This window comes from Plecotus auritus, assembly GCF_963455305.1.
Source record: "Plecotus auritus genome assembly, chromosome: 5".
Classification (NCBI taxonomy): Eukaryota; Metazoa; Chordata; class Mammalia; order Chiroptera; family Vespertilionidae; genus Plecotus; species Plecotus auritus.
Window position 1 is genome coordinate 182066059 of NC_137776.1, and position 18675 is coordinate 182084733.

The following is an 18675-nucleotide window of genomic DNA, read 5'->3' on the forward strand; positions in this document are numbered from 1 at the left end:
AGGACACACCTGGGGCGCTCAGGGCACCGCAGACCCTGCCCCACGGGAGGCCGGGTGGTGCAGTGGTGAGGCGCCGGCCCTGCCGGGACGCACGGTGGGACGTTTCCTCTTGGAGAAGTCGCCAAAAGCAGGAGCTTCCTCAGAGACAGGGTTCGCGTGGAGGCGCCGGCACAGGGCAGGTTCTGAGCACGGAGCTCGGCACACAGTAGGCGCTCGGTAAACGGAAACTGCTCTGAGGACGTGGTCAGGGCTCGGATGAGGAAGCTGCGGAGCTGCAGGGGGGCAGCCGAGCCCTGTGCTAGCTGAGGGACCTCGGGCAGCTGGCCGCCTCTGGCTGGCTGCCCCCTGGAGGCAGTTCTCGGCTGACCCCCCTCCCTTCGCCCACAGAGCCAGGATGCTGGCACCTACACCTGCACGGCCGAGAACCCCGTGGGTCGCGCCCGCCGCCGGGTGCACCTCACCATCCTGGCGCTGCCCGTCTTCACCACCCTGCCTGGCGACCGCAGCCTGCGCCCTGGGGACAGGCTGTGGCTCCGTTGTGCGGCCCGGGGCAGCCCTACCCCCCGCATTGGCTGGACCGTCAATGACCGGCCAGTCACAGGTCTGGGCCTGCTGCGGGGCCTGTGGACAGCACGGGACCCGGGGAGGCTGAGGAGGGCCAGCACGGGGGAGCCCCCCGCCAGCAGGGAGGTAGAGGGTGTTAGTTGGTGCTGTGGGTCCTGGGTCTCCAGACTTGGCCCTGGGCAGGGCGGTTGGGCAAACCCATAGGTGACGGTCACACGTCAGGCCTGGCAAGAAGCCACCTGCAACAAAGACTCGACCCTGGGGACCTCGGGCCGGGAGCGGGCCGGTGCGCCCCCCGGGGCTGTGGCGCCCACTGCGGGCCCTCGGCACCCCGCTTTCCCGAGGGCTCTGGCTCCTACCGGGGCCCAGGCGATGTTGAGGGGCCTGAAGGCTGTGCAGTAGGTGCTCGGTAAATGTCTGCTGGATTGCTGGAATGCAGAAAGTCACTGCAGAATGATATTGCAGGCCCTCCTGAACCAGGAGAAGGCCTTACCGCCCCTCCCCCCGCGCCCGGGTGGGAGCTTGGCGAGTGATCCAGCCTCTCTGAGCCATGTCCTTCACCATGAAGCGGAGATGGCAGGCGTCCCGAGGGGGACGCGTCCATGCAGAGGCCCACGGGAACAGCCACCCAGAGACCTGCCCTGCCCGCTCAGCCAGCTCACAGTGTGGACCTGGAAATGAGAGAGGCGGCCCCTCACCCACATCCTCTAGGGCGCCCCGTGCTTCCCCCCAGCCAGGCGCCCCCAGGGAGAAGGGCACCCGTTCTCTGTGTCCTGATTAGACACCTGCTGGGTGCTCAGGCCGGAGTTCAGTAGCCCCTGAGAGGTCTCTTCCTTTGCCACAGAGGGCGTGTCCGAACAGGACGGGGGCAGCACGCTGCAGAGGGTGGCGGTCAGCAGGGAGGACAGCGGGATCTACGTCTGCTGGGCTGAGAACAGAGTGGGCCGCGTGCAGGCCGTCAGCTTCGTCCACGTGAAGGGTGAGGCACCAGCCCTTGGCTTTGCTCTCGAGACCGGCTGGACTCCGTCCGACTGGCCTCCTGACCTCGGAACTAGTAATTCTCCACCCTGGCTGTACATTAGCACCCGTGGGACTTCATAAACTCGGAGGCCCCGGGTGCACCCTAATTCAGCGGGGCCCCAGCAGAGGGATTTTTAATCCCCCAGACAGCCTGGCTGCATGTGGAATAGAGATCTGACCGGTCAGCCTGCAGGATCCGACCGAGCAGCTGGACGGGGCCATGCGGGAGGCAGGCCTGGGGGCCAGGGCACTCTGGCAGGAAAATGCATGAAGCTTGCCAGCCCGCCCGTGGTCCCCTGCTCAGCCAGGAGCGGCAGAGGAACCGGTGCTGACCATGTGTCAATTTGCTCAACCTCAGGATGGGTAGGGTGGGGCTTGGTGGAGGGCAATGAGCGGCCCCAGGCACCAGGACACAGCGGCTGCTGTCGGTAGAGTCACCTCAGGAAACCAGGAAGGGGAGGAACCGGTGCAGCCATTCAAGAGTGGTTTAAGGTTGGAGTGAGATGAGGACCGGGGACGTCTTGGTGTTGCTGTGGACAGCAGAGGTGTCCTCATGACACGGGGTCCTTGTTTTCCAAAGTCCCCAGCAGGCACTCTGCAGCTGGGGCATTGTCCATGAGAGCGGCTATAGGACACTGGTTACATTGCCTTCCATCCTGCACCTGTCTCAGACATCACTAATCAATCACCACCCTGTTCCCACGCGGCTTCCAATCTTTCTCAGCACTGTTCCTGGCAGCCGCTGTCCGTCTGTTTCACGTGACCCATCATGTCGAGCTGTTTGCCGTCCCTGAATGTATTGACTGTACTCAGCCCTCCTGGGGTCTGGGGACAGGTCTTTGGGGACAGGATGATGGGAGGCTGAACCTGAAGGGAACTCCCTTTCTGACCCCTTGTCTCATGTCACATGGTGCAGAGGCTCCTGTCCTACAAGGGGAAGCCTTCTCCTACCTGGTGGAACCGGTGGGGAGCAGCGTCCGCCTGGACTGTGTGGTCCGTGGAGACCCAGCGCCTGAAATCCGCTGGATCAAAGACGGCCTTCCGCTGCGGGGCAGCCGTCTCCGGCACCAGCTGCAGAATGGCTCGCTGACCATCCGCAGGACAGAGGCAAGGAGGGGCCTGGCGCGTTGGGTGGGGGCATCTGGGACAGCCGAGGGCCTTTTCTGATTCCTCAGAAGGGTTCTTGAGGTTGGCACCACACTCTACAGTCTGCAAAGCACTGTCCTGCCCACTACCCAGAGATTCTCCCCCAACTAACTAGGGTGACCTCCAGCCAGTGACTTCACTTCCCGGTGCCTCAATGACCCCACCCATCTCAGGGGGTAATGATCATTTCTCCCTCAGAGCTTTACAGTCAGAAATCAGTGCGATGACCCACACCAGGTGTTTAGAAGCGACTGGCCCCTCGGTAATGGCAGTAAAGGTTATTAATAACAACAACCCCATGGGTTAGGGTGGATGGGTGAGAGGGCCCCATTTTACAGAGGAAGATACTGAGGCTCAGAGAGGCCCACAACCAGAAAGCCCCCGAGGCAGGAGCATACCCCAGCTCTGTGACTCCTACTTCACACCGTTTCCAAAGCCTTGTGCCCTGGCAGCCCCCCTCACCTTCCCTCCTGTGTCCCAAGTCCCATGGTCATGTGCAAACCCACCATTCACTCCTGTCAAGCTCACCTTAGGGGCCCTTGATCTTGCCCCCTTAGGAGCCTGTCCCTCGATAGTACTAATCATAGGACTGGCGCTGACAGCACAGTAGCGGTAACCGCAGCCGGAATAATGGCTACTCTGACCTGAGGGTGTACCACATACGACCCAGGCACTGGATGACTATGATTTCATTTAATGCCACCACAATCCTAGCTGTTGTTATCCCCATTTTAGAGATGAGGAAATCGAGGCCCCAGAAACATGGTGATGTCTAGTAGTGGCTTCAGTAGGGTTAACAATGGACCGGAGATCTCATCCCATATCGGTCTGACCCCCAAGTCTACACTTTTAACTGTGTGCAGGCAGGTGTTGCAATGGTGCCCACTTGTGGATATTCTGAGAACAGCACCCTGGTAATGAATTCTAGGCGTCTGAGATCAGCTATGCCTCTCAATCTCTAGAGCTGGACAGTGTCAGGCGCTGTTTCTGACTAATTAGATCAGGCAAAGACCCAAAGCATCCAGAGACCTCTGCCTGCAGACTGATTGGATTCAGTCTTGAGTAGCCCTCAGGCAATTGTCCACAGGTGTGGTGAGAGGTTTTCCAACAGGGTGGGGCAATTGCTTCTGCCTGGAGGCTAATTGCTATTCTCAGTCTTTTAATGGTCCTCAGAAACTCCACACCGTGGGGCTAGGTGTGTTTCCAATAGGGTAGGTCAACTGTCTTCCCCCCAGGCAAAAACCTCCTGGGCAGCCATGGTCTGCCTGAGAAAGGTACACTCCCCAGCTTGAGGGAATGACTCAGCACAGGAAACCGAGGTGTCTGCCTTCTGATCACCAACTTCAGGATGATTGTTTTGTAATTTAGTTGAAATTCCAGTTTGGTCCTGGGACCTTGTCTGTGTAGCATCCACTTACTCTGTGGCACGTTAGTATGGGATTAGGTGCAATAACACCATCCCCTTTGGACATTCGGAGAACAGCACTCTAGTAAGGGGGTGTTTCAATAGCGCCCTCTTGTGTGTATTCTGGTAACAGCACCCTCGTAATGAATTCTAGGCCTCTGAAAAGAGAACCCCATTGAGAGTCCTAGTGGGCTGTCACCCTCGTAGGGTGGTGTTGAAACACGGCCCTCTGGTGGACAGTCCCTCCAACGCTGCTTCTGCGGTACCATCTCTGGGCATGGACTGTGGCCACAGGCCACCGGAGCTCCCACTTGGGGCAGTGCTTCCACGCGGAAGTGAGCTCTATCACCAACCATGGTCGCGGATGGCCTGCGAAAACGGCTTCCCTGCCGCTAAGTGGGGAAATGCTGCCACCCGCCTCCTCTCTGGAGAACGGGCAGTGCAAAGAGGCCCAGGAAGCGCCCTGAGCAGGCCTGGCGCTTGGATGCCTTTTTGCTCACTCAGTATTCCCACCCTTACTCGACCAGGGACCTCTTTTCCCTAAAGGGATCCCTCGGCGTGCACCATGGAGTGATAACACCTCCACGTACACGTTTGGGGGAGGCGCTCTAAATCATCTTTGCAGCACGCACCTCCCCAGTGAGTCCGTGGCCTCAGTCGTCCCCCCCGACCCCCCAGCCCGCTCCAGGTTCCAGGTGTGAAAGGGGATGGATTCTCTTTGGGTGTCTATTGACAAGTGGCCACGAAGGCCCCTCTGATGCGACCTTGTGAGGAGTCTGTGAGCCCTTGGCTGGTTTAGGCGCTAAGCTGCTTCCTGGTTAGATGGACCTGGTTCCGGACACCCCTTCTGTGCCAAACTGTCCTCGCCCCCTTGTCCTCCTGAACACCATGTCCCCCTCCTGTGCCCACCTGCAGATGGGCGACTCGGGGCGGTACCAGTGCCTGGCAGAGAATGAGATGGGCGCCGTGGAGAAAGTGGCAGTCCTCCTGCTGCAGAGTGAGTGCCCGCCTCCCCGCTCGGGGCCCTGGGTGGGACGGTCTGAGGGGGCGCCCGGGAAAGCTGTGCCCAGGCCCGGGCTCTCTGATAGGAATGGAGGGCGAGAGGCAGGGCTGGGACCTGGAGTTCTTTTAGAATGTTTATTCAGAACACACATTGCAGTCCTGTGGAATGTCCCCCAGGGTGGGATGGGAGTCAGGGTTGGGGCTCATGACCACCAGGGACCCCACCGCCAAGCCCAGGGGGACCATTTACTCAAAACTCACAGCTGCACCGAGCTCATGGTGACAGCCCCGGGACTTGCAATTTCTTTGGAGAGCCAAATTTTTTAAACTTAAACTTCTTCTAACGCCACTTCTTCAAAATAGACTTGCCCAGGCCATGGTATTTTTGTGGAAGAGCCACACTCAAGGGGCCAAAGAGCCGCATGTGGCTTGCGAGCCGCGGTTTGCCGACCTCTGCCCTAGCTGGTCTGGCTCAGTGGATAGGGCATCGGCCTGCTGACCAAAGGGTCCCAGATTCGATTCCGGTCAAGGGCTTCTCCCCGGCCCGGGCCCTGGTCAGGGTTTATGCAGGAGGCAACCCATCGATGTGTTTCTCTCACATCGATGTTTCTCTCTGTCTTGCCCTCTCTCTTCCACTCGCTCTAAAAATCAATGGAAAATATCCTCCGGTGAGGGTTAACAACAAAAAAAGCTGCTGGTCTTCACATCAGCCCCACCCTGGCAGCACTGTGTGAGGACCAGCTGGGTGGGGGTGGGGTGGGGCAGCCCTGGCACGAAGGCCCCCCACTTCCACTGCTCTTACCCCACGTTCTAGAAACTTGTCCTGGATAAACGATTGTCCACTTGTGGCTTGCCTTTAGCTGGCTTCTGGAGCCCCAGAATAGTTGGTTTTGACAATATTGGCAAGTTTTGTGCTCGTTTTCGGGGGTGGGGGGTGACGTGCTGACCCCTTCTGTCGGCAAGGCGGAAGTTAGGCTGGACCTTACGTGACGGGGCGAACCTGGGCACGTGCTCTGAGTCACATCCCGGGCCCACGCTTGTTAGGGAGACTGCCCGGGGGTCAGGGCACTTGTGCCCGCAGCTGCCTTTCCTCTCCACGACATGGCCCACCAGAACGTACACGTATGCCCCGCGGCAGGGCGTCTCCAGGGGGCGGCTAAGGACAGTGCGGGGTGACATTCTCATGCGTGTCTGTGGCGAACGTGCACAGACATCTCTTTGAGGGCATTGGCCCGGGAGGGCACTGCTGGGTCACATACCACACACGTGTTGGCTTCAGGGGGCACTTCCTGTGGTCGGCTCCTAAATGGCTCCCAAAGACGGTCCCGCCTAACGTCCCACACCCGGGGGTGCGAGCGGGTTTGGAGAAAGGACCTTTGCCGATGTCGCTAGGGATGGTGAGATTAGGGGGCCATCTCGGATTGTCTGGGTGGACCCTAAATGCTATCGCTAGCGTTCTTACGAGAGGCAGAGGGAGATTAAAGACAGAGTGGCAGGTGGGGGGTGGGGGAGAAGGAGAAAGAGAGACAGTGGGGGCCCTAACCGGTTTGGCTCAGTGGCTAGAGCGTCGGCCTGCGGACTGAAGGGTCCCAGGTTCGATTCCGGTCAAGGGCATGTACCTTGGTTGTGGGCACATCCCCAGTAGGAGGTGTGCAGGAGGCAGCTCATCGATGTTTCTCTCTCATCGATGTTTCTAACTCTCTATCCCTCTCCCTTCCTCTCTGTAAAAAATCAATAAAATATATTTTAAAAAAAGAGAGATAGTCAGGGGGAGGGAGAAGGAGAAAGAGAGATAGTGGCAGGGGAGAAGGAGAAAGAGAGATAGTGGGGGGGGGAGAAGGAGAAAGAGAGATAGTGGGGGGGAGGGAGGGAGGGAGGAAAGACAGTATAGGGATAAAGGCAGAGAACAGTGATGCTGCCTCGGGCCACCGCATGCTGGAAGCCACGGGGCGCTGGAAGGCACCAGAAGGAGAGAGGCATGGAGCGATGATCCCCCGGAGCCCCCGACGTTCACCCCGAGAAACACCTGGCGTGGGGCTCCCGGCCTCCAGCACGTGCTGTGAGGCACCCAGCCCGGGGCCGTGGGTTACAGCGGCCACGGGAGACGGGTGCGCTGGGCAGCGGTGTCCCGCGGCACGTGGACCAGTGTCCGCTTCCACCCGCGTCTGCGCGTTCCGCGCCGCCTCCTCACCGCGGCCTTTGCAGCGTCCTCACCGGCGGCGTTCCCGAGGGCCGTGGTCGTACGTGGACAGGAACGACCATCTTTCAGAGAGAAAGCCGAGGGTGAAGCAGCGACTCGGTGAGAAGCACTTGCCAGGGACAGAGCCGAGTGCCCGTCCCATGTGGCATCAGATAAAGGCAGCACCAGCAAGCGGCACCCCTTCGTTGGAAACCACCCGAATGTCCCGCGAGAGGGTGTGGCTAAGGGGGTGCCAGCTGTGCAACACCATGCAGCACCCGAAGATGATATTTAATGACGTGAAAGGGGATCATGATCTCCACTGGAATGGAAGAAAGGAATGGGGGGAGGGAGGAAGGGAGGGAGGGGGAGGACACTGTGCTCACATTCTTTTTTTTAAAATATATTTTTATTTATTTCAGAGAAGAAGGGAGAGGGAGAGAGAGCTAGAAACATCAATGATGAGAGAGAATCATTGATCGGCTGCCGCCTGCACGCCCCCCACTAGGGATCGAGCCCCCGAAACCCGGGCATGTGTCCTGACCAGGAATCGAACCGTGACCTCCTGGTTCATAGGCTGACGCTCAGCCACTGAGCCCTGCCGGCTCTATGGTCACATTCCCACAAGGAAACAGTGTCTAGAAGGCCATACGGGAAGGGCATTGGCCTGGGGCCATGGTCGGCAAACTGCGGCTCGCGAGCCACATGCGGCTCTTTGGCCCCTTGAGTGTGGCTCTTCCACAAAATACCACGGCCTGGGCGAGTCTATTTTGAAGAAGTGGCGTTAGAAGAAGTTTAACTTTAAAAAATTTGGCTCTCCAAAGAAATGTCAATCGTCGTACTGTTGATATTTGATTTGGCTCTGTTGACTAATGAGTTTGCCGACCACTGGCTGGGGGGCCATCTGGGATTCTCTGCCTTCCTGCCTCTATGCTTTCTATTCTGTTGAGATGAGTGGGTATCGCTTGAATACCTGGAAGGAATAGAATGTTCCTAAAAACTGCCTGGGCCTCCCACAGGTGCCCCGGTGTTCCAGGTGGAGCCCCAGGACGTGACAGTGAGATCCGGGGACGACGTGGCCCTGCGGTGCCAGGCCACTGGCGAGCCGGTGCCCACGGTGGAGTGGCTGCGTGCGGGGCAGCCCTTGCGGGCCGGCCGGCGGCTGCGGACCCTGCCGGATGGGAGCCTGTGGCTGGAGCGAGTGGAGACGAGGGACGCGGGCACGTACGAGTGCGTCGCTCACAACCTCCTGGGCTCTGCCACCGCCCGAGCGGCCGTGGTTGTGAAAGGTACGAGGCGTCCCTGCCCAGACCGTGGGCCGCGGCGGGATCTGCTGCGAAGTGGGGATCTGTGTGTTGTTTGAGGGGGACCTGGCCCCCTGCCCTGCTCGCTCCCCAACTCTTCCCTTTGCTGAGAGTCACCAGCATTGAATGAACCAGCTGGGAGGGCCTCGTGGGTCATGGGCGTGCCCTTCCCTGCGCAGTCAGACAACCGAGGGTCTGAGATGCTCCGAGTTCGCAGCTCATGTTGGACCCAGGACTCGGGCTCTTCAGCTCGCCTGGCGCAGACCCAGGTCCTCTCTTGGGACACTTTGCAGCTCTGCCTGGCCGGGTGGGTGCCCACAACCACTGCTGCTCCCAGCGGTACCACCCCGGCCGCTCAGCCTCCGCAGCCAGCGTCCTCCTCCCTCGGGGCAGCCCACACTTTAAAACGGAGAAGATGGCTATCCTGAGAAACCGTAACATGGCCCGGCCGGATGGATGGGAAGTCGCTGAGTGTTATTTCTGGGCTCCTGTTGTTTCTGTAAATGCTCCACGTTTGTGGCTGTTTCTCCGGCCCTGTCCATGGCAGACATCACTAATCTATCGCTGCACACGATGCAGCTTCCTTCCCCCAGAACCCTGTTCCAGGCAGCAGCTCGGGACCCCTTAGAACTGGGACTTGAACCTTTGCCACCTGAAACCCACTCACTCTGCTGCCATTTAGGAAAACACAACATACCTTTTTAGGGGGACATAATGGCCTCCTTACCTTTTTATTTATATTTTTTAAAAGATTTTTATTGAGCTGAAACCAGTTTGGCTCAGTGGATAGAGCATCAGCCTGCGGACTGAAAGGTCCCGGGTTCGATTCCGGTCAAGGGCATGTACCTTGGTTGCGGGCACATCCCCAGTAGGAGGTGTGCAGGAGGCAGCTGATCGATGTTTCTCTCTCATCGATGTTTCTAACTCTCTATCCCTCTCCCTTCCTCTCTGTAAAAAATCAATAAAATATATTTTAAAAAAAAGATTTTTATTGATTTCAGAGAGGAAATGAGAGAGAGAGAGAGAGAGAGAGAGAGAGAGAGAGAGAGAGAGAGAGAGAAATATCAGTGATGAGAGATAATCATTGATCGGCTGCCTCCTGCACGCCCCACACTGGGGATCGAGCCCAAAACCTGGGCAGGTGCCCTGACAGGGAATCGAACTGTGACCTTCTGGTTCATAAGTTGACGCTCAACGAATGAGCCATGCCAGCTGGGTCTCCTTGCCTTTTTAATGGAAACAACTGCTTTTTACTTCATATATGTTCGTTGTCGAAAGGCCTGGTAATTTAGAAAAATCTGTGAAGCAAAAGGAATGACCAGTCATCTCTCGTCATTCAATGACCAGAAATAGCTTTGGCCATGGTTATTTGGGGTGTATCTTTCTACTCTCTTTTTCTCCAAATATAAAGAGATAGGCTTTTCTTCTTACGACTGAGATCGCATAGACAGGCGTCTCTCCGACCTGCCGTGGTTCCTGGGTGTCGGACGGCAGTAAGCCCGGTCCACACCTTCTTCATAGCTCCATGCCATTCCACAGCAGCGTTTCCCAACGTCATTGTTGTTGGCTTTGTGAAAGAAGCCACAGGCTTGTTCCCAATGTCCCCCCAAAACCTGTGTGCTGGCCCGAATCTTCCTACAGGATAGGTTTCTTCAAGGGGAAAAAAAAAAATTCTTCAAGCGGCATCGCCAGGTAGACGGTGCAAAGGCTTTGAGGCCCCCTCACTAGGGACTTGTCCTCTCTCCCTCCTTTCCCAGGAGTCTTGGGGGGGGGGCCATCCTGGCCTTGTGGGAAACAAGAGGCTGCTGAGTCACCCCATGTCTGAGAAAGTCGCCAGTGGCTTGTCATTCCTGTCCAGTTCCCCCCTTTTAAGCTCCCAGGGGCCATGCTGTTGCTCTCTTATCCGCAGCTCCCACCTTCTGCCTCATCCCCTCATGACAAGGCCAAGGGCAGGTTCATGGCCTTTTCCTGGCCCTGCCATGAGCTCAGGGCAGCAGATACTGACCAGAGACATCCCTGCTGGGCATCATCTCATCAGACCCCAGCGATGGGCTGCAGGAAATGGCTCCGCTTCCTGGACTCCAGAATTCACCAGCCCCGATTTACCCAATTAGGAGCCTGGCGGTTCTGTTGGATGTTATGTTTTTGGACAGATCGTGGGCAATTTGTTGCTAATTTCCCCTGAGAGCTGGTGAGCGCCGAGGCAGGCTACCTTCTGTCTCTCTCCCCCTGGAATGCCATCTGCTGGATGAGGCAGCTGGCCCATTAGCTGGAGGAAGCAGCCCCCGTGCCCACGCCATCCATCCGATTAGTGCGGAAGAGCGTCTACTTGCAGACAGCCTGGCGGCTCCTCCAGACCCAGCCCCCCCCCCCCCCCGCCCGCGTGCCCCCCCAATCCACCCGCCAGCCAGGTCCACCGCAGGGCGGCTGGAGCTAGGGCCACTGTTGGAATGGGAGGCATTCCGGTGGTGGCACTCAGCACACCTGGCGTGGTGCCCTGCCCCTCAGCCTGGCTCCTCCAGCATGCCCACAGGTTTGGGGCATATCATTGGTCCCACGCCCTCATTTGACAGACAAGCCAACTCAAGTGTGGCTTGGAGGCCTGACTAGCCCAAGTTTCCAGGAAGGTGATGGCGGAGCCAGAATTAGAAGCTGGTCCCATCACCCGTTAGCTGGGTGCCCTGGGGCAAGTTACTTCACCTCTCTGAGCCTCAGGTTACGCCTTCGGGAAACAGGTACAGTAGCTGCTTAGACTGAGGGCACAGAGGTGGATGCTGTCACAGTGGTTCTCCTCCTTCCTCCCAGGGGAGCCCCAGGGGGGCCGGGGCAGCATGACCGGGGTGATCAATGGCCAGGAGTTTGGCGTGGCCACGCTCAACGCCAGTGTGCAACAGGAGGCGCGCTCTGGGGTCACCACCTTCCGGAGCAGCATCGACCACATCCCTGCGAGTGTGGGTAAGTGGGGACCAGCCCACCCGTGCCAGAGCCAGGAGGCGGCAAACCTGGTTCCGAGGCTGCTCTGGGCCCGGTTCCCAGAGGAATCCAGCCACCTCTAAGCGCTGAGCCCCAGCCACCCAGAACCCCCAAATAAAACAAAGCGAGTGCATGTAAAGGCAGACAGAGACTAGCTGGAGTGACTCGGTGCGAGTGTTGTCCAGTGCACTAAAAGGTTGCCGGTTCGATTCCCGGTCAGGAGGCAACCAATCAATGTTTCTCACATCAATGTTTCTCTCTCTCTCTCTCTTCTCTGTTCCTCTCTCCCTCTCTCTAAGCATGTCCTCAGATGAGGAACATGTACATACATCCTATATAATAAAAGGCTAATATGCAAATGGACCAAATGATGGAACGACTGGTTGCTATGACATGCACTGACCACCAGGGGGCAGACGCTCAACGCAAGAGCTGCCCCCTGGTGGTCAATGTGCCCCCACAGGGGGAGCGCTGCTCAGCCAGAAGCCAGGTTCATGGCTGGTGAGTGCAGCAGCCGTGGCGGGAGCCTCTCCCACCTCCGCGGCAGCGCTAAGGATGTCTGACTGATGGCGTCAGTCGGACATCCCCCAAGGGCGCCCAGACTGCAAGAGGACACAGGCCAGCTGAGGGACTCCCCGTCACCAAGTGCACAAATTTTGTGCACTAGCCCCCCCCCCCCGCTCCCTCTCTCTCTGTACACACACACACACACACACACACACACACACACACAGACCAAGAGCATGTGAAATAATCAGACGAGGTGAATGCAGGCCAGCTCATGAACTTCACACCACTGACTGCTTCGTGAAGTTTTCCCACTGTTAAAGCAAGAGCTGAGAGACAAGGGAAGGGCTCGCCAGCAACAGTTGTGAGATTCGGGCAGGAGGGGCTGGGAAGCGAGCGACGTGGAGAGTAAAATCAGCCAGAAGGTCCAGAGAACCAAGAAATACCCCTTTGCAGACAGAGTCATAACACAGTGCGCCCTAAGCCAATGGAACATTCTAGAGGGGTGTTGCAGCCCCTCACACCTCGCCCTTCGTGGGGGTCCAGAGCAGAGAGAGAACAGGGCTGGCAGGGTCTTTGCTGAAAGCGGCTGCTCTGGACCACAGAGCTGTGTGATCAGCGCGGGCGGGGACTTTGGGGGGGTGCGGGGGGTCGCCCGGAGCTGGCTGTCAGCAGAGAGAGAAGGAAGTGAGACCCAGCCCAGATGCGGCTGCCTCCTCCCGCTGCCGGAGCCGTGGAGAAACCTCTGGCCCCAGCCGGTTGGCCAAGCTGTGTCCAGTGGACACGGGCACACGGAGGTTGAGAAGGCATGGCTTCCACGCACGGGGCCCAGCTGGCTCCCGGCCCATGTGGACATCGGTCCGCTGGCTCCTCCCTTTTTTTCAATCCTCACCTGAGGATATTTTCCCATTGATTTTCAGAGAGAGTGGAAGAGAGAGGGAGAGACAGAGAAATATCGATGTGAGAGAAACACATCGATTGGTTGCCTTCTGCGTGCGCCCCCACCAGGGCCCGGGCCAGGGAGGAACCTGCAACCGAGGTACGTGCCCTTGACCAGAATCGAACCCGGGACCCTTTGGTCTGCGGGCCAGTGCTCTATCCACTGAGCCACACCGGCTAGGGTTAGCATCTCTCTTCTGAGAGCCCGCAAGTGAGCGGAGCAGCTCAACCGTCTGGACCCCAAGTGGGTGGCCATTCCCCTTCCCTAGCCCAAGGCCCCGCCTGTCCCCAGAGGAGAGTGGGGCATCATGGGAAGGTCTGAACATCCACGTCCCGGGAACTGTTTAGCTCTTCCGTCAGTGGTTTAGAACCACCCTTCCTCTCGCAGGCGGTTCCGGAAGGTGCCTGCAAGGTGGTGTACTTATTTCGTTTTCAGCTCGGTCCAGCACATCCATAGAGACGGTCTGTGCAGTCCCAGGTTCCGGGGTGACCCAGTAGCCCCAGTATTGGTGGAACTGAGTAAAATGTCAGCAGGTTCCATGCACTCGTTGTATAAATGTTCTGCTAATTTCACAACTCCTCCAAGAGGTAGCTACTGGCCTCTGCCACTTGGTTCTGATCCAGTCACTGGTCCAGGTCATCTTGGGGCTGAGCTCTCCTGGGGGTCATGGGGAGTCACAGAGGGACCTTGAGCAGAAGAGTGGCTGCCCTCAGCAGCTGGCCTCCCCGCCCCGCCCCGTCCAGGGCCTCTGATGCGGGTTCTCGTGGTCACCATCGCCCCCATCTACTGGGCACTGGCCGGAGAGCGTGGCGACGCCCTGAACGGCCACTCTCTGACGGGAGGCAGCTTCCGGCAGGAGTCGCACGTGGAGTTTTCGACAGGTGAGTGGGGGCTCCCCCAGGTGGGCGGGGGGCCTGGGGCCCGAGCCCAGGGCCTTGCTCCCGTGGTGACTCCAGGCTGAATGGGGCTGGATTGCAGGGGAGCTGCTTACGATGACCCAGGTGGCCCGGGGCCTCGATCCCGACGGCCTCCTGCTCCTGGACGTGGCGGTCCACGGCGCCCTCCCCGAGAGCCTGGCTGACGCGGATCTCCGAGCGCAGGTGTGGGCGAGCCCGGGGTGCACAGATGGGCGCGTGAGAGTCAATGGGGTGTCCTGCCTGCGACCATCCTGACACCTCTGCAGGGGCTGGGGCGTGGCCTAGCCTTGGACTTGGGGGGCGGGGGGCGGGGGGCGGGGAGACGAGTAGGAAGATACTCTGGGCCCAGCCTCTGGGGGCGTTCTCCCCGTCCCATGAGCAAGAAGGCCTGTGACCTGCCCGAGGCGGCCCAGTGGTTGGAGGAAGCCTGTTTGGAAGTTGCAGTTCCAGATGTTCTCCCTCCCCCCCCCCCCCAGGACTTCCAGGAGCACTACGTGCAGACGGGCCCCGGCCAGCTCTTCGTGGGCTCCACGCAGCGCTTCCTGCAGGACAGCCGGCCCGTGTCCCTGCGCTGCAACCACAGCATCCAGTACGACGCGGCGCGGGGCCCGCAGCCCCAGCTGGTGCAGCACCTGCAGGCCTCGGCTATCAGCGCGGCCTTCGACCCCGCGGCGGAGGCCCTGCGCTTCCAGCTCACCACAGCCCTGCAAGCTGGTGAGGGCCCTGCCCTGTCCCCACCCCACCCCCACGCCCCAGCTCACAGCCTCAAATGCACCTACCTGGCTGAAGGCCCAGGCGTCAGCCCACCCCTGCCCCCCCTGACCAGAGACCAGAGACTCAGGACTGAAACAGCTCACCCCCTTGTTTCCATCCATCCATCCACACCCCAACAGGGGCACAGCTGTGCAGGCCACTCCTGTGCAAACCCTCGGGCCCCAAGGTCAAGGTCCAAACCACCCCCATGCTGATGGTCAAGACTTGAGTCGTCCCTACCCTCCTCCCAAGGTGCCTGCACCAGAGACCCCACCCAGGGGGGCTGGGAGCCACTCTTCGAACCCCTGGCGGCCTGTGTGAACACCCCACATATTCTCACTCACTGGAGGCTAAAAACGTGCCTGTTAGCATGGTTTAACCTTGAACATGGGGCAGTGGTAAGGGCATAGCTTTGACATCAGTCAGGCAGACCCCAGTTCAAGCCCAGCCGCCCCACTCCTCGGCTGTGAGACCTTGGGGGCAGAGCTCGGCCCTCTCTGAGCCTCCGTGTGCCCATCTGTGAAATGGGCATGGCATTGCCTGCCTTGCAGGGGGCGGGAGTAGAGGTGCTGTCTCTGTAACGCCCCCCCCGCTCCCCCCGGCACCCAGTGGCTGCTTGATCAAGGGTGCTGTCCCTCCGATCATTAAGACAGTCTGGTCTCCTCCGTCCCCAGAACTCAGTCTGTGCCCACCCTGCCTCGGGCTCGCTGCCCCGTCAGAGGCTTGCTTACCCAGCAGAGGCCAGGCCCCTCCTCTGCACTGTCAGGACCGCAGCTTCGCCTGTGCGGCTCCTGCTCTGTACTTACTAATGATTTCGGTGCCTGCCAGCCACGGTCGGGCCAGCCCGCGTGAGCCCCTCATGGCATGACCCACAGCCGAGGCCTGGGCTGGGAGTGGGCTTGCTGACACCCGGGTGCTGGCCTGACTCAGGACAGAGGCTGAGGGGACCTCGGCCTGGCCCAGCGGGCGGGAGGGAAGGACGCGCCGGGGCTACGGCCAGAGCCGCTCTGTCCCTGGCATCCTGTCCTCCTTGCCTTGCAGAAGAGAAGGAAGGCTGCCCCGAGGGCTTTGAGCTGGACTCCCAGGGCGAGTTTTGCGTGGGTGAGCACCCTGTCCCTGCCCTGGCAGAGGGGAGGGAGGTCCCTCAGCCTGGGCTGGGCGAGCTGTCGGGCAGCTGTCAGGAGGGCCTGTGCGTGCAGCCCACCAGCTGTCCCCCCGCAGACAGGGACGAGTGCTCCAGGGGGCCCAGCCCCTGCTCCCACTCCTGCCACAACGCCCCCGGCCGCTTCTCCTGCGCCTGCCCGGCTGGCTTCGCCCTGGCCGGGGACAACAGGCACTGCAGAGGTGGGTGGCCCCGGCACGCAGGCTCTCCTGGTACCTGGCCCCGGTGTGTGTGGGTCGGGGGGGGGGGGGGTCGTTCTAGCGTCACCCAGGGGATGGTCTGTTCTGGGGGTCACTGGATGCCAGCCTGGGTGTTCTGTGCCCTGTTCCCGCTGGCATTTCCTATGATGAGGGCCAGAGGTGGAGAGGCTCACGTGCTGGGGGTGATGGGGATCCCAGAGACATACACGTGGCTCCCCTGGGCTCAGGGCACTCGTACCCGCTGAGCCTGACACAGCCTTGCCAGCTTCTCCTCACGCAGCAGCCGTTTCTAGTCACCTGGGGTTGGAGGTGAGCTGACCCCTGCGTCCCCTGCTGGCTCTGCCTGTCCCCTCAGCCAAGTTGCTAGACAACGAATCTGACCCTAGGGCACTGTCCGGACGCCGACCCCCAGATCTGTGTCCCTCCACTCCCACACTGGGGCCTGGCATTGCTACATCTCGTTGGGTGCCCACGGGGCATTGTCTAAAACCTCCCATCAGATGCAGCCCTCAGGTCCCGGAGGGGGCTCTGTGTTTGTGGGGGTGCCAAGGTGACAGACAGGCTAACAGGAGGGGCTGGACCTTCGTCCCTGGGGTTCCTGGGGCTGGGCACTAAGCCTGTGTGGGGAAGCCAGACCAGAGTTGGGGTTGGGGGGCCTGGGGGCACGTGTTCATGTGGCCCCCGTCCCTGTCCGCCCCCAGATGTGGACGAGTGTGCATGGCCTACTGACCTTTGCCCAGAGGGACAGCGCTGCGTGAACCTTCTGGGGTCCTACCGCTGCCTCCCCGACTGTGGGCCCGGCTTCCGGGTGGCCGCCGACGGGGCTGACTGTGAAGGTGACGGGGGCACGGTGTGGGGCTGTCCAGGATTCAGCCGACGGGGCACTGTCATTGGGACGCTGGGCCTTCAGGGAAAGGGTACCCTCTTGACAGGGGGCAGGGCGAGGCCAGGGAGGGAGCCTGAGCCAGGTCCCAGGGGTCGGCCTTGGGCCTGGCCTGGCTGCTGGCACCTGGAGGTTCTCTGACAAGGGTCTTCTTTTGGGGCCTCAGGCTTGCCATCTGTCCAGTGAAGGGGGACCAGGTCAGGGATGGCAGACATGTGCCATATCTGCTGCCACTTCCCCTGTCTCCCCTGCTGGATCCTGGCGCAGCCTAGAGACAGCCTCTGAGCCCTCAGCACAGCTTCTCCCGCAGCCCCTGAGAATCACGGGCAGTTGGCCTGTGAGGTGACGCCCAGGTGCCACGCGTGCGAGGGTGACAGCGAGGGTCCTCCCTGCCCCTGCCCCTGCCCCATCATTCCGTGGTCTCGTGATCAGGGTCCTCCGTGCGCCTCCAGCAGAGGCCATCAGTGGAGGGACAGCGGGTGAACTCAGAAGAGGCAGTCGTTGGACTTCAGTGGCTCATGGGCCTTCAGCGCCCTATCTATTGGGCTCCCTGCCCCGCCTTCCTTCTGCCCTCCCTCCCTTCTCCCACTAACATGTGCCAGGCTCCTCTGCCCTTCACATGCATGATCCAGTTTTCTCACCATGGCCCACGAAGAGGTCTTGCCCCACCCCTCTTTTTTTTTTTTTTAATATATTTTTATTGATTTCAGAGAGGAAGGGAGAGGGAGAGAGAGATAGAAACATCAATGATGAGAGTGAATCATTGATCAGCTGCCTTCTGCAGGCCCCTTACTGGGGATCGAGCCTGCAACCTGGGCATGTGCCCTGGCCGGGAATCGAACCGTGATCTCCTGGTTCATAGGTCGATGTTCGACCACTGAGCCACATGGCCCGGGCCCACACCTCTGTACAGCTGAGGACACTGAGGCTCAGAGAGGGGAGAATTACTTGCCCAAGGACAAGAGAGAGGGCAGAGCTCGGTCCACACCCAGACTGCCTCCAAAGCCCCTTTCCTCTTTCGGACCCATAACCTCTCTACCTTCCAGAGCTGGTGTGAGCGGGAGGCCCTGAAGTCGGAGAGGGGGCAGGAGGAGGCCCAGACGTGCAGGGCCGTGGTATGTCCCTTGGGGGTGGGCTCCGGGCTCATCCCCGCCCCTGCCCACACCCCTGCCTCCCCAGATGTGGACGAGTGCCTGGAGGAGTCTGACGAATGTCACTACAACCAGATCTGTGAGAACACCCCGGGCGGGCACCGCTGCAGCTGCCCCAGGGGGTACCGGACCCAGGGCCAAGGCCTGCCCTGCCTAGGTATGGGACACCACGCCTCGTTGGGGCCCTTGGCAGCACAGGCTGGCTCACTGGCAGGGAGTGTTCACCTCAAGAGCTAAGTTCCACGAATAACCAAATAGCCAGGCAGCCAATGCTGTCGTGCACTCGCCGTGTGCCCAGATCCCTGCCCGCCTGTCCCCCAGACCTCACCCCTGCCCGGCAAGGTCACCTTCCGAGGGAGCCCAAGGGGAGGAGGGTGGAGAGGAGTGGGCGGGTCTCCGAGAAGCTTAGGAAGAAGGAGGGGCTTCTCCAGGACCCTGAAGGGAGAGGCTGAAGGACAGTTAGACTCTGGGATTCAGCTCAGAGTTGGGGGCCGGAGGGGTTGAGGCCTTGAGCAGTGGAGGCGAGGGTGGGAGACGAGGCAGCTGGCTTCTAGGCAAGGCCAGGCAGC

General features: G+C 60.0%; 1 protein-coding gene across 1 annotated transcript in view; it reads left to right on the forward strand.

Moving 5' to 3' along the window:
- The window catches only part of HMCN2 (hemicentin 2), a gene marked incomplete at its 5' end in the record, with an annotated part of 146727 nt that overhangs the window by 124518 nt on the left and 3534 nt on the right, over positions 1-18675 (forward strand). The window contains 13 exons of the mRNA XM_080668341.1: positions 388-601; positions 1409-1543; positions 2501-2691; positions 5051-5132; positions 8336-8605; positions 11426-11575; positions 13784-13921; positions 14019-14140; positions 14434-14671; positions 15752-15811; positions 15932-16054; positions 16774-16908; positions 18135-18263. Coding sequence (XP_080524467.1) covers positions 388-601; positions 1409-1543; positions 2501-2691; positions 5051-5132; positions 8336-8605; positions 11426-11575; positions 13784-13921; positions 14019-14140; positions 14434-14671; positions 15752-15811; positions 15932-16054; positions 16774-16908; positions 18135-18263 — 1987 coding nt within the window. The remainder of the gene's footprint in view (positions 1-387; positions 602-1408; positions 1544-2500; positions 2692-5050; positions 5133-8335; positions 8606-11425; positions 11576-13783; positions 13922-14018; positions 14141-14433; positions 14672-15751; positions 15812-15931; positions 16055-16773; positions 16909-18134; positions 18264-18675) is intronic.